The following is a 17316-nucleotide window of genomic DNA, read 5'->3' on the forward strand; positions in this document are numbered from 1 at the left end:
TGAGGGGGGCTGTCGCGCCGTTCTGCGTTGGTAATTTCTGAACCTCGCTTCAATCTCCATTGAGACGGGACCACAGGATGAAGCTGCGAAGTAGAGAAACTCGACTATCGGTGCAGGGCAGTAGCAGCATATGTACGTTTCGGTCTCAAGCCTGTGAAGTCGGTCTCGTCAAAGCATGCGTACGCCGCGGTGCGTCTTGGAGCGCGCCGAGGTGCGTCTTGGAACCTGGAACAGAATCAATGGACGAGATGCAGGCAGCGGTCGTTGGTCGTTGCAAGGCGAGGCGCGTGGGCGCAGGCACCTCTGGTGCTCGAAACACGTGACAGCTGGCAAATCTGCAGGCTCGGGGTCCAGTTGGGCTCTGGTCATGCTGCCTCGGCGTAGTGGCGAATAATGGGAGGCACAACGCTGTAGGTTCAATCCACATTGTCCATCAAGACCGTCCCGAGTATATATATATATTTACATGCCAGCGGCCTGCCTGTGTGGGCGTGTCGGGCTCGGCAGCATCAAGTATGGACATCTATCCGCGCACCACCTTCGATCGAGTGGGTGGAGTGGTGGTTGCCTTGTTGCGGCTCTGGTGGTTCGCAAATGGGGCGCAAGTCAACCATACCAGTAGCTCCATGTCTCTGGGCCTCCCCTCCCTGATCGTTCCCGGCCTTCTCTGCTTGTCTTGTTAAAAGCGCGTCCCAACCCGCACTTTGTGCCATCGGTCACCCACCCGGACGACCTTCTCCCATTCCTGCAGCAGCGTCAAGGGTAGGTCCCAATCCTAGTCATTCGAAAGGCCAGAATCTACCCTCCGACAGACACACCACCAGACAAGACAGCCTGCTCGAACGAGAGTATCATCGACCGACTGCCGACCATGTGTACATGCTACCCCATGCCGCGCGCGTTTCTGTATACCGCCCAGCAAAACGCGCGCCGCCGCCGTCGAGAAGAGAGTCGAAAAGAAAGTCGAGAAGAAAGTGCCGCTGGGGAGTGAATCATTCGCCTCGGGTCTGTGGTGCTCGCTGTGTGTGCCATCGCAGCCTGCCCCCAGCCTTGTGACGACGAGGAGGTGCTTTTCTCTTTTCTTTGCTTCTTTGCTTCTTTGCCTCTTTGCTTCTTTGCCTCTTTGCTTCTTTGCCGCTTTTTCTCTTTGGGGGGACTGCACTTCTGCTCTGCGAACCCGGACACATGCCAGAATGTGACCCGCGCCGTAACCCGATATGTGGCAAGTGTAAAGCACCTGACAAATTCGTGAGACAGTGAGAAGGGCCGAAGCCGATAAAGTGTAGAGGCCACCGAGACCAGCACGCCCGCCCTCTCTCCCCCAAACACATGCGAAATGAACTGTGTTGTGACCCTCTCGGGCCTGGTTTCTTTTTCCGTGGTCAGACGAAGCGGCATCGCCGGATCATCCGCCGCGTCTTGGTACTATCTTCAAATACCTAAGCCTGTGCCCTCCCTCCGTGTCGATTAGAAATGCATCGTTCCATGAGAAGTTCTAGACGCAAGAGGCCTCGTCAAGTCAGCGCCTCGATCGGACAAGCCCACGTGTACTGGTCCAGCCCTTCCAGGCTTGCAGTTGAACCTCATCTTGAGCGCTTTCTCCGCCCTCATCAATCTGGTAGTGGCGGAAGCCCCTCGTGCCGCTTATGAAGCATATCTTGCCTCGGCTGTTGCCTGTAAGAACTGCATTTGCACCTAGTACAGCCTGCTGCCCGTGTAACGCAAAGCAAAACCAGATTGGCCACACGAGCGCCGACCACTCCAAAACACAAAGCTAAAGCTAGGTAGGTAGCTAGGTAAATAGGCAGGTGTCTTGGCTACCGAGCAACTCACATATCTCCCAAACGGTGAGACTTCAACCCCCAGCTAAGTACGTGACTGCACTCCCTCATGGCCACGTTCTAATCATGTAATAGTCATAGCGTCCGTCTGGGACACATTTTCCGCACGCCGCCTGGGGTGGTCATACCACTGTCAGTCGGGTCTCGGGGCCTCATCGCGCCATCATCACCCGGACACGTAAGTCCGGCCATGACGAGTGGCAAGAGACATGCTCGAGGGGCGAGTGTGGAACATGATGAGCAGCTGTTCCTTCGAAGGAGACGTCCGTGTACAAGCCAACGTTCTATGCTCCCCCCCCCCCCTGAAAATCTCACTTTCGGTGGCCCTTTCGCCTCCTTCCTTCGCTTCGCTTCGCTTCACGTCTTCAGAATACTGTTGACGCTGACTGTGTACGCTAGGGAATTCGCCTGCTGACCTTCGTATAAACGTTCCCGGCGCAGCAGGCCAGACCTCAGCGCTGGTGCCTGGCTTGCCTGGCTTGCCTAGCTCAGGCCGTTGAATACAGCGCTGCAATGCGCAACAGCTGTGGGACGGCTCGAGTCGGACCCGCCTGCACCGCGATTGTGTTCACATGCTCGCTTGCACTTCACGAAGGTGCTCATGGCATCGAACGTGATGCTCCCGATACTTCGTTTCGGTATGTCTACGAGGCATCACATCGTTGCCTATCGCCCGGTCGTTACGGATGTCGGTGACTTTACACGCCAGTCGCCTTATTCTCGTTGTCCGTCAGTGATAGGCAAACGCTTACGTGTTGGCGAGGCACTATCGCCTAACGCCTCACTGGGGCTCGACGATGGGTCGATGGAATTCCGCCGAGGATGACGAGGTCTGCACTACCAGATCATCGTGCCCAATTTTTGCGACGAGGCAACAATCCGAGAACACATCAGGGCCGAACAGAGAGTCTATTCGGGGGTTCGGGCGAATAGACGTGGCTTGAATTCCCGTGGTTGATGCCCACCATACTGCCCTACAGCCTCATCGCAAGGCCGTGGCCCGTTTGGCTGCCTGCTCATGTCTTCGTTTCTTGGGCTACCAAGCTTGCTCGGGACCGTTCGTATCGAGAAAAGACAGGATTGGAAAGCCCCTGGGCGCGTGGCTAGCTATCCATTAGACTAACAAGGCTCATTTCCAATCGACTGTGTTTTTGATGAACAAGCTCCAACACGGTATCAATTGCCTTCGCCGAGGAGTTTATGGGTGGCCATGGTTCCGTGCTGGATGTGATGCGACTGTCCAGACCACAGTAGCTTCGCCCTTGATTGGTGTTGGTGTCTCGCTCGACAGCCAACCCTTGAATGAGGCATGTTTGTCTAATGGTCCTGCCCAAAGTTCTCCGACTCATTGGCTGAATTTGATGTCCAGCTCAACCAGGGTACCCAGGGCCCCTTATTGACCGGCCACTCATCTGTATGATTAATCAGCCTCAGAATAACAAATGAAGCAGAGGCCAGTACGAGCTACACGAGCGCTTAGGCTCGAGGCCATAGCGGTCCATCAAAGAAATTCCGTCGTCATCTGATATCCATCGGCTAGTCGCAGCATCCACGTTTCACAACAGTTCCAGCCATCTCAGATGAACTGAGCTCGTTACACTGCGTTGTCTGAGTCTTGCGATTTGAAAGTAACACAGTATCCGTCTTGTCAAGGCATCAGGCGTTGAACCAAGCGCTCGCCGGCGCCCCCTCCTCTCCCGGACACTGCATCTTCCAATCATCGATTCTTCCCAAGCATTGTTCCCAAGTATTGCTTTGATGGGCGCGTTTCAGATCTTGCATGTATTGCCAATTCTTCAGGAAGACGTGAGTTCAGGAAGCCGTGCCTTCAGGCTTCCTGCAGTTTTTCTTCTTCACCAACGCCTCCTGATGCCTACCGGACTCTACCTCCAGGAGCAGGCAGAATACCAGACACTTCAAGACCATCATGTCTCTGGGTGGCTTGCAAGCCTCGTTACCCTGAGACACCGAAGTTACAAAAGAAAACGATGTCCGACGCGAGAAATGCGTAGAAACAAGGCAAAAGTTGATCGAGGCAGCCAATCCCGAGACCCTCAACAGGCTCTCAATTATCGCGCGCATATCTCTTTCCTGCTTGAGATCCCCTTGCATCAATAAATGGCCGATGCCCATTGTGCACACGTCATGGAGGCGTCCCACGTAGGGAGTGCAAAGACCCCGGCCGGTAGGCACGGATGACTGTGCCTCAGCCCTGGCAGCCACTGCTTTTGCGTGAAGTAGACGCATGAAAGCCCTATTCAGGCCTACATGTACACTGAATGCCTGACGGCCCTGCTCTGCTCGGGTCTTGCCCATGTTCAGCGGAAAAGTAACAGAAAGCTGATCGGTGGCGGCGGCAACACGAATCGATGGTGCCTAACACCGTATCCCACGAGCGCCGTTGTGCAAGTCGCTCGGTACAAAATGGGAGCTGGGAATTGAGACGCTGCGTTATTGGAGTACGACCCAGAACTGGATCCATACCTATCAAGAGTTGACGGAAGCATGAAGAACAAGGCGCAAGTGCACGGTTAGGTGTCATCACAAGCCCCCTGCCTTGCTGCATCGGGAGACTGGGTACGGCGGCGTCTGCCGTCGGTCACGTAACGTCAATGGGAAGCCTCAATGCCCTCCCTGCCTAAGTAGTTGTCGTTTGCCGCGCCCAGCGCCAGTCGCCTTGGACTAGTACGACGCAGGGCAGGGAACATTGCAGTGTGAGGTACATGTAGCTAAGGTAGAAGCACACTGGCTGGCTAGATGCTTGACGGTGTGTCAAATGTTGCGAACATGGGAAGCAATGACCGAAAGATTGCGAGACCCACCACATCCAGGGTTCTATATGTATTGAAATGATTGAAATGCGGTGATCACACCGCCATCGATTTTTTGTTTTACATTCATAGGCTGCATAATGCCCCGCTATCTAATCCGTACATGTATGCGAAGACGACGATGGTCGTCGAGGAGGCGGTGTACAGTCTTTACCCCCGCCCCCAAGGTACCATGGCCACGTGTAGAGTAGAGGTCGAAGTCTTCTTTCAGCAGGATCGTTCAGTGGGAGCTAATATGACGCTATTGGGACCTCTACGCCGGCGTCTCTGAACAAAGTTGCATTGTCTCGATGAGTATGATTCGGCCGACCACTGATAAACATTTTCGCTTTCATACGTGATGGGAGGACACATTTGCACCGTCACGTCGGATACCTGCGTGTCTCGATACGGATGGCGCCTCGTCACTGGTGCGAGCAGCACGGAGCCAGATCGTTGCGTTGGCATCAGTCAAATAAACGAGCACTGTTATCTTGGTTGGGCCACATCAAGCTCAGACGTCATGACTGTTTAATTCAATAAATGCGTTACGCTGCCTTGTCTAAGCCCAAGTCTAACTCACCATGACATCTGATTCACCATGAGCATAGTCGGAAGCATAGCGGCCCAACTGCACAAGGTATGCAAGGATATTTTGGTTCACTCACTCGGCATATGAAAAGAAATCCCCGGTAGTTCCAAGAGAATATCTCGAACACTCCTTCTCTGCTGCCCTAGTGCCCGATTATGTCGAACGAGACAAAAGCTTTGGCGTGTAAGGAACGTGGCTGCAAGAGCAATTCCTCTATGAATAAAGATTTTTTGTTCAAGTTAAACATTTTCTTGGTTAAATAATGTCAGTGCGCGGTAAAGAGCAGAGTGAAGAGGTGATCCGCAGGCAATAGAACATAGGTAGGGAGTCGAATAAATCTAAATTTTAGCCGTCCGCAGCTTAGAGAGCCGTCCGCAATTCTTGTATATACGTTTTTCGTAGCTTTTAGCCCCTGGCCGACCCCCTGCTTGGTGGCTCCGCAGGGCCATCTGACAGATATAGATAATAATGAATGTATATCGAAACTCATAGCCCGTAGTCTTTCGAAACGAACTTACGAACTTGGTGCGCTTACCCCCGTTGCTCCTCCCGGACTACAGGCTTAGAAGATTCAACAGGAGTCACTCGTACAAGAATGTAAGCGTCAGCATACTCTTGTTCACTCATCTGTCACCACCCTTTTATCGCAGCTTTCCATGGTCGCTGGTATGGAATATCTTCGTGTCAATCTTGCAGCTCGTTTGGACATCTTGCAGCTCAATACGTGGGAGAGAGCTGTTTCTTTGACCCCTTGTAGCTGCTTTTTTATTTTGATATCATCACGTTATTGAGATGTCGCACTTTTCCAGTATCGACCGTGACGGCGGCAAATGTGGTGTTTTGGCTAGCTAGTCGTCAACCTGTTTCCTGTATTGACAAGAAGTTCCGCACCCGCGTTAGCACACTTGAAACCATCTAGCATCTACATCAAAGCTATCTAAGGTGCATGCAATGAGAGCCTTGGCCAAGACGGGCAAAATACAATACCACACATAGTTCTGTCAGCAGGCCCCTGCGGAGCCATGGAACATGGGGTGGTCGGTCAGGGTCTGGGGATGACGAGAACGTGTATATAAGGGTTGCGAAGGGCCAGATCTCAGATGTATTCTGCCTCCATACCTATGAAGTATTGCCTGTGGACCTATTGCAGAAGACCTCTTCACCCTGCTGAACCCCACGCTCTGACAAACACATTGTACCTCTGGCTGGTAGAAACACTGACTACCCTCACGGATACGAGAACCGATGATAGGGCGAGCGACAAAGCTGTCAAGACTAGTAGAGACAAGAAGAGCCTTCTACAAGATCCAAATGACGACGTGAGGGTTGTTCTTTATGGATGTCTGTCTGATTGGCTCTTAGAGCGTGGGTTTGAGCAGAGTGACGAGGCCTTCAACACTAGGTGCACAGGCAATAGATACTAGGTATGGGGTAGAACGCATCTGAAATCGCCCTCTGCAGTTAGGAGGGCCCTCAGAAACCCCTATCCACGCGATCTCGTAGTCCCTCGCCCCAAACCAGCCCCCCTGTTGCATGGCTCCGCAGCGCTACCTAATGTTGGTTGGCGATGGACTTTGGTGATCCCGAACCCCCACCATCGAATGTCAGCGTGCATTTACCACGTGGGAGTTGTTGCCCACGTGATTGAACTGGCCCAGAATCGGACACCGAGGATAATTGGGGTAAACCCGGTTCGTTGCGTGAACGTAAGACGGCGCGATGTGTCCCCTGGTCGTCGTGATCAGCCGTGCTGCAAAGCGGCAGTGCAAATCAGCCCCGAACCAAAGTGGTCAAGGTTGGGCGCCTTTCCAGAGGCAGTGATGGCACATGGGCAAATTCAACGCGCAAAGGAAGCCTACAACGCCAGGGCTGTCCGAAGCGTTGAGTCAACTCGTTTGAGATCAGTGGCAAGAGAATATATACGGGGACGGCATCGGCCGAGGCGTCTCGGCTGGGGAGTTTTCTCCTCATCACTGAGGTCTCTCTGGGTGACAGCGACTGCCATCAATTGACGCGACGAGCCAGCGCCATGGATGCAGACTTTCCGCGGTCTGCCCGGGAAGCCGAAGATCACATCCGTCAAATCCGTCGTGATAAGGGCCTCGGCGATGGTCCAGGGCAAATTGGTAACAACGGCGCCGACCTGGAATCCGCTTTGAAAGTGTCAGTAGGGCGCTTGCCGTCGCCGATCAACCCGAACTGACGTTGGCAGTCTATCCCATGATCTGTACCAAACAGCGACGCACTTTCTGCTCGAACTCATCCAAAATGCCGACGACAACATGTACACGGCTGACGCCCCGACGCTGGCCATCTCGTACAGGCCTGGGCGGGTCAGGATCGATTGCAACGAGCGCGGGTTCTCACGCAAGAACATTGAAGCCATCTGTCGCATTTGCCAGAGTACGAAGAGCGGCAGAAGCAAATCCGCTGGATTTGTCGGTGAGAAAGGTATCGGTTTCAAGGCCGTCTTCAAGGTAGCGTCAACCGTCTGGATCTCCTCTGGGCACTACTCCTTCAGATTCGACCGCGATGGGCACCTCGGGATGATCGCTCCGATCTGGGATGCATTTCCCGAAGCTTCCAAGCCTGGATTTACTTCCATCTATCTGAAGCTGGCAAGAGACTGCAATGAGGGGGGCATTGTCGACGAGCTTCGCTCTTATGATGCCAAGATTCTCATATTCCTTCGCCGTCTGCAGCGGCTCGAGATTGACGTCCAACGGGAGTTCTGGAAGTCCGGCGACTTCAAGACGGTGCTCAGCCGGCAAGCGACTATTTCAGGCAACCCTTCCATGACGACATTGATGAATGATGGCGTCAAGAAGCAATATCTGGTTTGGCGCCACACAGTCAACCGATTGCCCAACGACGCAAGAAGGCCTGGCATATCGAGCTCAGAGGTGGTCCTAGCATTCCCTCTCGACAAGGACGGAGAAACCCCTCTCATAGAGAGGCAGAGCGTCTATGCATTCTTGCCTATCCGCGACTATGACTTTAAGGTGGGTGAATTTGTGTTATGCTCCGGATAATGCCAGCAGCGCTGATTCTGTTCTGCGACCTAGTTCCTACTTCAGGCAGACTTTCTGTTGTCTGCCAACCGCGAAGATGTCCACGCTGATCTGCCATGGAACCTGGCGTTGACGACGGCTGTGCAAAAAGCTTTTCTCGACGCTGTCAGGCACATGAGCAACCTCAACAACAAGCTGCGCTACACGTGGTTCCGCTTCGTGACATGCAGCTACAGCGCGCATCTCGGCATCTTCGCAGACCTGCAGAGAAAGCTGCTCGCGGATCTCCAGAAGACGCAACTTCTCGACTCGACCTGGGGCCGAAAGAAGAAACCGACGAAGCTGACACGGGTACCCGAAATCTTCTGCGACAACGACGGCCGGCCGTTCACGCTCCACTACAAGAATGACGACCGCTATCTGTCGCCCAAGTACAGCCAGGACGAGCCCGACGCGAGCAGCCTCAGAGCTCTGGGCGTCAAGGACATCACGCCGGAAGCCTTCATGAACGAGATTGACAAGCTGTTCAAGAAGCACCGCGGGTCGTTCTTTCAGAAGCAGACCAAGGACTGGCACGCCAAGTTCTCGCAGACGCTGACGTCGTCTGCGTTCGTCAACTGGCACTACAGGAAGCGGACCATGGCCATCATCCCGCTGCGCGACAAGAGCTGGACGTCGATGAACGAGGGACAGGTGTACTTTGCGGCTCAGTCAAACTCGACCCTCGTCCCGGAAGGAATCAAGATTCGCATTGTCGACCCCGAGGCGGCGGCTGACCCGGCGCGCAAGCTGCTCTTCGAGCACCTGGGCGTGGCGAACCTTTCCAGGCCGCTTGTCGCCAACATGATCATCGACGCGCATGCGAACGAGAATTTTAAGCCGGACGGCCTGAAGCCCGCGACTTTGGTATCGCACGCGCGGTACGTCTATCTAGAGAATTGGGAGCAGAACGCTTATCGGACGCAAGAGCTCTGGTTTGCTTCTCAAGAGGGCCCTTGCCGCAAGGGCTCAGCCATGTATCTCCCCCTGGACGTGCCGGGAGCCGCCAGCAAAGTCTTGCCGAAGGTGGCCAATGGGGGCTACGGGTTCCTCCATGCTTCCTATCTCGAAGTCCCTGAGCTCCAGAAGAAGAAGTGGCACGATTATCTCGTCAAGACGCTGAAGGTCAGTGTATATCCTCGCCTCTGGGCCACGGAGCAAGTCGAGACCGATTACTTGCACGCCGACTTCAACTACATTGTGAAAAATGCCGGCCCCATGGCTTGGATGGTGCTGCTGCGCGATGGATGGAGTTACTACAGAGAGGTGCTCGATACAAGCATCACTGCCCTCGGGGCTCTCGCCAATGAACGATGGCTGCTGGTGGCTCGAGTGAAGAGGCTCGAAGTCGTCTGCATGGGGAGGTCGACGCGTTGGCCAGTCTCGGAGACTTTCAGACCATCGGAGGCCCTTATCGAGAAATGGGGCAGTTTGCCCCCTTTTATAGATCTCCCCCAGCCGGAGAACGCGCGGTGGGAGGCGGTTCTGCGTCACCTGGGCGTCCTGACCCTACCGACCCTCAGCTTCTACATTGACAGCCTACGAAGCGCAAAGGGGGTGGCGACGACCCCTATGGAGATCATCGAAAGCCTGATGACAGAGATTGAAGCAAAAGGCACGACGACCGAAAGACGGCAAAAGATCATGTAAGTCACCCTGAGGGGGCCATCACGTCGACGTGTTTGCTGATGACACGGGATAACAGGTCAGAGTTCCGAGACTCCTCCCTCATCTGCATCCCGCCCGAGGGTGACCGAGAGTCTCGTCTCTGGACGAGCACGAGTCCGTGTTTCTGGGACGGCGAGTCGTGGCTCAAGCAGTCTTATGGCTTGGCAAAGCATTACCCCAACCACGAATCGCTGTTCCGGAACTGTCTCATGATCCCAGACGTCGGGGTCGAGCACATCATCAAGGAGGCCAAACGCATCAGCGAGAGGGGGGACAACACGATTCCCTACATCGAGAAGATCCTCTCCGCCTTGGCGATCCATTCCGACTACCACATTACGGCACCGCAGAAGAAAGAGCTCGCGGCCATGGCCATCTTTCCCATCTCGACCGGCCCCGCTGACGGCACCTACCAGTCCCTGTCTTCGATCAACAGCAAGAAACCGTGGCTGATCGCGGACCGAGAGGTGTTCAAGACACAGTTCCAGCACCTCCTGCCCATGCTGGCGTTCAGCGTCCGGTTTGTGCTGAAGATCCGCAAGTTCCTCCTGGCCCTGGGCCTGGGCGACCGGTGCCTCAGCAAGCTGGCCTCGAGCGTGACGGAGGCCCGCGGGGAGGCCGTGATCAACAAAGAGCTGACGGAGAAGTACCGGTCAAGGAGTTCTCTCTTCTTCAGGTATGTTGCCCGAAACCCGTGCCGAGCCCCCTCGCGGCCCGATGCCTCTGTGTTCACGAGGCCAGGTGAGTCCACAGCTGACGTGCCGCGAACAGACTGATGCCCGAGGACCAGCCAAACCAGGAGCAAGTGCGCGACAAGTTCCGCAGCATTGACGTGTACGTGGCGTCGGAGATCTCGCAGTACTGGACAGCGCCACTCGGGTTCACGCAGGTCCGCAGTACGCTGGCGACGGGCGCGGCGTTTCTCGAGTGCGACTATGCCGGGGACCTGCGGATCTACCTGCGCAAGGGCTACGAGACGGAGGCCTACCCCTGCGAGCTGTCGGAGCAGCTGCGGAGCTTCTTCAGCATTGACATCGAACATCGAGATCTGGTGAGCGTCGTGCTGACGGCGGAAGTCGATCGGGTCGAGCAGATATTCGATAGCAGGGGTGTCCTGCCGTCGATACCTGACGATGAGGACGATGAGGATGGTGACGCTGAGACGCAGAGCGGCGCCGATGCTAGGGCCAAGACGGGCAACAACTATATTCCCGGGGTGGGCGTCGTTCCTGTCACGACAGGGCCGCGCGCCGGCAGCAGTAGCGGCGAAGCTTCGCGGTTCTCGCGTCTCCTGGGCAATAGTCGGTTCAGCGCCGCGTTTTACGGCCAGCCGAACAACTCTGGCGAGTCTCTGCCGTCGTACACAGCGGCGATAGCCAGGTCAACAGGGAGCGCTGCCGGCGCCGGAGCGACAGAAAGACGGACAATTCCAGGCGCTTACACGCTGCCGTTCCTGCGAGGCGCCCTGAGGGAGCTGAATTTCCACCAGAAGGAGGGAACCGTCATCGGTGCGCCGGTCGCACCGCCGGGCTTCCTGGATCGGGTCAAGACGTTTGCCCAGCGCGACAGTGACCTTGGAGAGCTATTCGTGAGTCTTGTTTCCCCTGCCCTTTTTCTTTATCGTCTCGATCCAGTTCATCGCACGCACGAGACAAGGCCGCAGCTGACTCTCCCGTTCAAGGTCGCCGACATCCTCACGGCGGTTCTGGGCCCTCAGTACGACGCAGGCACCATGTGGACGTCGCGCTCCAAGAGAAAGGCGGAAGAGGCCGCCTTCAACTTCACAGACGCGCAGGGACGGTTCAGCGCGTTCCTGATGCGCCTCGACGGGACCTCCGGCAAGGGCCAGGGCTTCAACCGCTTCGTCTACCACATCGACGTCAAGGCGACAGACAAGCCGCAGACGAATCACTTCAAGATATCGCAGGACGAGCTCAACCGGGTAAGCACAGGTCCCGACAGCCTTCGTCTTTGGAGTGCAACCTCCCCTGCCCGTGGACTATCTGCTAATCATGGCGCGCAGGCCCGTCAGTTTTCAATCCACAGCAAGGTCGAGTCCAGCCTGCCGGCACCGATGAAGCACGTCTCGATCCTGGTGCACGTTTCCGAGCTGCGCAGGGAGCCCAAGATTCTGTTCCTGGCCGATCCATGGGACCTGTTCGCTGAAGGGCAGCTGACGTTGGAAAACGCGTCGAGCTATAAGGCAAGCCTGAATCTGCGGCCGTGGGTGGGCGCAGCCGGCAACGAGGGGGGGTTCGATTCTGTCCAGATCCGATCGAGAGATGCTGCTGGCGTTGCTCCTGATGATGTGAACACGACCGAGAAGAAGGGCTGGTGAACGAATAATTGAATGAATGAATGAATGGTACAGGGCGTATATAGAACAGCAAATGCATAGTCTGTGTTGTCATTAGTATGAGTGCTCCTTCGAAAATGGCTGCCTACCTCATGCCCCTCCTCACCGCCCGTGTCTCGTTTCGTGGCCAGGCACCAGTCGATCACCAGCCGACAAACCTGGTGTTTCTTCGTTAGGCAACCTCTTGGTGAACCTACATCAACCCGTCTCATCTCTCACATTGACCATCCCTCACATGAATCCCATCTTCGTCATACAATCACACACCAAAACCAAGCCAGCATACCATCCAAACAACAAGACGAGCCAACCTCCAAAGCCCACAATGCCGCCTCCGCCCCCAAACCCACCCCTCGCCTTCACGACAGACGCCTCGCTGCCGTCCATCTACACGACACCTCTGTCCCGGTCCTCCTCCCCGCCATCGCCACGTCTCGTCGTCGGGGCCGCCGTCCTCCACCGCGACGGCGGCGCCAGCCCGCGCATCCTGCTCGTCCAGCGCAGCGCCCACGAGTTCCTCCCCAACCGCTGGGAGCTGCCCGGCGGCAGCGCCGACCTGGTCCACGACGCCTCCCTCGCCGCCGGCGCCGCGCGCGAGCTGTACGAGGAGACGGGCCTGCGCGCGCGCCACGTCGCCTCGCTCCTCGGGAGCTACGCGTGGCTCGATCACGGGAGGCCGTGGGTCAAGCATTCGTTTCTCGTCGAGGTGGAGGGAGGGGGCGCGCAGGCACCGCCCCAGGTCCGGCTGGATCCCGAAGAGCACCAGGACCACGTCTGGGCGACGGAGGAGGACGTTAGGGCAGATCACGTCGGGGAACGCAAGCTCGCGTGGACGAGCGAGGACCAAAAGGCTGACGTGCTGAGGGCATTCGCAACGGACAAGGATGTGTCGTCGTCTTCGTGATCTGGATACATCTCGAGGCGTGAGCCACGGCTCTGCTTCTGCCGCGGACAGCGGGCTCTGTACGTCTATACAACATCGACATGTCTACCCTCTACTCTACTTCCTCTTCGATCCCTTGCCGCCTCTGCCCCCCTTGCCTGATGACCCCTTTCCTCCGCCGCCACCGCTGCCGCCGCCGCCGCCGCCGCCGCCAGCGCCCATCATGACCTTGAGCTTGCCCACGGGCACCGAGTTGATGACCTCCTCGGGCTTGAACGCCTTGATGAGCTCCACCTCGCGCGGCCACATGCGCTCCGAGTCCTGCGCCCGCTCGTCGACGACGCCCTTCTTCGTCGCCACGAGCTTCCACCGCTCGAGCACCTCCTTGACCGCCTTGCCCTTCTTGACCGGCCCCGGCTGGAACTTGACCTTGTACTTGAACCGCCCGAGCGCGTTCCACGGCGCGCACACGGGGATCGCCTCGACGATCTCGTCCCCGACGAGCGGCGTGCCCACGAGCCCGTCGAGCGCCGTCACCTTTTCCGCCTCGTCCGCCTCGAGCAGCTCGACGCCCTCCTCGTGCATCAGCCGCCGGATCTCCTCGTGCTCGGCCGTCGCCTTCTGCTGCTTCTGGTGCTGCGCCCGCCGCCGCTCCTTCTGCGCCGCCGCCTGCGCCTCCCGTTCCGCCCGCGCCTTGGCCTCGGCCTCGGCCTTCTGGCGCCCGGCCGCCGCTCCGATCAGCGCCTCGGCTGCCGCGCGGTCGTCCTCGTCTTGGTACTTGTACTTGGCCGCCATCTTCTTGGCCTTGCCCTTCTTGCCTCGCTTGGCCGGTGCCGTCTTGGCGGGTGCGGGCTGCTTCGACGCCGCCGTCGTCGTCTGCGCGCTGCCCTGTGGTGGCGCGTCGTCCTCGGCCGCTTCGGAGTCGCCTCCTTCGTCTTCGTCTTGTGGGTTGGTCTCTGCGGGTTCTTCGGCCTCGGAAGATACCTGCAGGTCCTTCATCTGCTCGACTGGCGCCGCTTCCTTTTCCTTTTGCTTCTCCTCGTCCTCCTCCTCCTGCTGCTGCTCCTGTCGCTCGCCATCTGTGTCGTCATCGTCATCGGCATCAGCATCGGCGCTGTTGGTCCCCTGCAGCGGGTTGTCGCGCGCATCATTCTCTTGGTTGTCGTCAGCCTCGTCCTCACGCTCATCTTCGTCCTCGTCCTCCTCGTTCTCATCGCCATCGTCAACGTCCAGCGCGCTGTCGGGAGCAGTGTCGTAGCCGCTGACGGCACCCGCCGGGCTCTCGTCGCCCCGCAGCCTGTGCTTCACGTGCTTGGCCTTGCTCTCCTCGCTGATCCTGAACATGATGCCGAGGCCCAGCACCAGCGGCGCCGGGGGCAGGAAGTTCTTCTGGCCCCGCACCATGAAGCTGCCCGCGGGCAGATACTCGCCCGTCGGCGCCGACTTGGACACCTGGTCGGCCCTGACCCACCAGGCGCCCATGCCGGCCTTGGAGTCCCACGCGCTCGAGCTGCAGACGGACAGCATGCCGGCCTGCGCCAGCGTCGACGGCGGGATCGGCGCGTCCGGCGTGTCCTGCTTGTTCTTGACAATGACCGTCGCGGCGCCGTGCATGTCGGCGTGGCAGTACACGTCGCCCTTGCGCAGGTACCGCTTGTACAGCGTCTCGTTCTGCTGGGCATCCTTGCCGCCGAGCACCAGGTAGCCGTCGGACGAGAGGAACCAGATGAACTTTTCGAACCACATCTGCTTCCGTATCGGCTGCAGAACCGCCTTCTCCTGCTTGAGCCCCTTTTTCAGATCTTCCGTGATCTTCTTCTCGGCATTCTTCAGCGCCATGGTCGAATGCTGCACCGTCTTCTGCTCCTTGACGGCGGCCGTCCGCCGCTGGTCGTAGTACTCTCGCGCGTTGGCCCAAGGCGACAGGCCGAGATTGATCTCGATCTGCAGCCGCCGGTCGGCACCCTTGGCCTTGGCACCGTCTTCGTCATCCTCACTGTCGGACGCGTCCGATCCGGTCTCGTAGGCCTCGTCCTCGTCCTCGACAGCCTCCGTGCCGAGCAGGAGCGTCATGAGGTTCTCGCCGAGCTTGAGCGGCAGCTTGATGGTTTCGGCCACAGGGTTGTGCCGCTTCTGCTCCCGCTCGATGAGCTTGCCGATGTTGACCCAGTCCATGCCCTGCTGGACGAGACCGTTGACGGCATCCATGGCCTCCTGCACGCGCTCGACGTTGGCCTCGATGGCGGCGGCCTTTTGCTCGTTCAGCGACTGGGCCTCCTGCAGACCTTCGATGCGCTGGGCGTGGTCCTGGCGCGTCGCTTCGAGCTTCTTCTTGGCGGCGGCCTCGCGCTCGGTGAGCTTGGACTCGAGTTTCTGGCCCTCCAGCGAGGAGAAGAACTCGTCCACCGTCTTGTTGAAGCCGTCAAACGTGAGGACCTTGACGGAAGGGTCGTCGGCAAACTTTTGCGGCAGAAACGGGTGAAAGTCGTCGTAGAGAAGATCTTCACGCTTCGTCCCGGCACCGTCGTCCGGCTTTTCTTCCGTCTCCTCGCTCTTCTGCCTGTATTTCGCAATGACATAGCCCGTCGTCGTGGCCGAGCTCGTGGCGTCCTCGACGACCTTTCTGGCGACAGCCAGGGCGTGCAGCAGACTGTCGAGCAGTGCGTCGCTGTCGAGGAGCTCGGCCGGCGTCTTTGTCGGGTCAAACCCGGTGACCTGGAAGGCGTGGTCGACGAGCATCGGAGGCAGTTCAGTAATGGTCGTGGCGAGGCCCTTCCTGAGCTGGTCGCCTGGCTTGACCTTCTTCTTCCCCGTCGTCGGCGCGTTGGCGGCCTTGGCCGCCATGACCCTCAGTGCATTCTGCAGCCTCTCTCTCGTCAGGGGCGGGACGCCGCCAAAGTTTTGCCTGTTGTCGAGGGAGTAGCTGAGTCCGACGCGCTGGGGTTCCTGGCCCTCGCCCTCGGGAACGTTCCGCAGCAGGGTCAAGATGCGGAGCTCGGCGTCGGTCAGGATGACGTTGCCGCTGGCGAAAAACTCGAGGAAGAGTCGGTACTGCCCATCGCTGAATGTAAACTCGATTATTCTGTCGGTTCCGACTTGTGACACGGCCGTCAAGCGTCTTGTCTTGAGGAACTTGCGCAAACGCGCCACAAAGGCGGAAGGGGCAGCAGCGGTGGTGCGCGCAAAGTCGGTCAGGTGGCAGCGGAAGCCCGAGTCGATGAGAATCTGCTTCTTATTGTCGGGCTTCGCAAACTTCAGCAGTAGGATCTTGGAGGACAGGTCGTAGACGTTGGCCAGTCGAAGGGTGACGAGACTTTCGTGGAGCTCGTGGGCGATGACCTGGGGCGGAGCGCGTTGGTTAGCGATACGATGATGCAGCCAGCCGTTCGGTGGTGTAGCCAGCCGTTCGGTGGGTGCGGACAGCATACCTTGACGTCAAGGGACGAGAATCTCTGCTTCATGATCGAGATGCGAGGTTCTGGGCTCGTGGCTGGCTAAACGGCAATACAAGTCTGGTGCTCACTGGATGATGCAGCAGAGGGACGAGGGGCACTTTGGTGGTGCCGATGATGCTGCCAAAGGTGCAACAGTGTGGCGGCCGCGGGGCATTTGTGGCTCATTGAGGAAAAGGCTGAGGGGCTCAACGGCATGACGTAAGGGTCCGTACGCATCAGGCTGAAGTACCGGAGTACCAAGGTACCTACCTACCATCGTCGTCTTCATGCCGAGTCCCTCACAGTGTCACCATTTTGGCCATTGGGGCGGCACCCAATAAAAACGTCGTTAGGCTCTCGAGTTTGACCTTAAGCATGGCCCTGTGGATATAAGCTTACATGGTAGGCTATATGGCTGGCATGATTTCGACTTCTGGCAGGGTATATCGTACGCGTGATATCATTGACTATCAATACAACTATGTTCCCTCAAACGTTATGCCTCCGTCTAAAACGTGTAGACAAGCCCGACCAAATTCCCATACGCCGTCCGCCTGTCGCTTTTCGTATGCATGGTACACGCGCTTCACCACACACCTCCATCCGCTTTAATATGCTCGGCGTGTGGTGATGCCCAGCGCGGCTCTCTCTCTCTCTCTCTCTCTCTCTCTCTCTCTCTCTC

The 17316-nt window shown here is 57.6% G+C and overlaps 3 protein-coding genes across 3 annotated transcripts; 2 read left to right on the forward strand and 1 right to left on the reverse strand.

Annotated features, from left to right (window-relative positions):
* Positions 1-7272: 7272 nt before the first annotated feature.
* On the forward strand, positions 7273-12299 carry D7B24_001776 (uncharacterized protein; the record flags this gene model as incomplete). Its single annotated transcript, XM_028635997.1, has 7 exons — positions 7273-7406; positions 7456-8245; positions 8309-9939; positions 9999-10637; positions 10733-11549; positions 11643-11903; positions 11985-12299. The coding sequence occupies 7 exons, from the start codon at positions 7273-7275 to the stop codon at positions 12297-12299; spliced, it is 4587 nt and encodes a 1528-aa protein (XP_028491645.1).
* Positions 12300-12642: 343 nt separating this feature from the next.
* D7B24_001777 (uncharacterized protein) lies at positions 12643-13221 on the forward strand (the record flags this gene model as incomplete). The annotated part of the gene is made up of 1 exon (XM_028635998.1): positions 12643-13221. One exon carries the CDS (start codon positions 12643-12645, stop codon positions 13219-13221), a length of 579 nt encoding a protein of 192 aa, XP_028491646.1.
* A 96-nt stretch (positions 13222-13317) lies between these two features.
* D7B24_001778 (uncharacterized protein) lies at positions 13318-16661 on the reverse strand (the record flags this gene model as incomplete). The annotated part of the gene is made up of 2 exons (XM_028635999.1): positions 13318-16539; positions 16629-16661. 2 exons carry the CDS (start codon positions 16659-16661, stop codon positions 13318-13320), a joined length of 3255 nt encoding a protein of 1084 aa, XP_028491647.1.
* Between the last annotated feature and the right edge of the window lie 655 nt (positions 16662-17316).

This window comes from Verticillium nonalfalfae (assembly GCF_003724135.2).
Source record: "Verticillium nonalfalfae strain VnAa140/NRRL 66861 chromosome Unknown scaffold_139, whole genome shotgun sequence".
NCBI classification, from domain to species: Eukaryota; Fungi; Ascomycota; class Sordariomycetes; order Glomerellales; family Plectosphaerellaceae; genus Verticillium; species Verticillium nonalfalfae.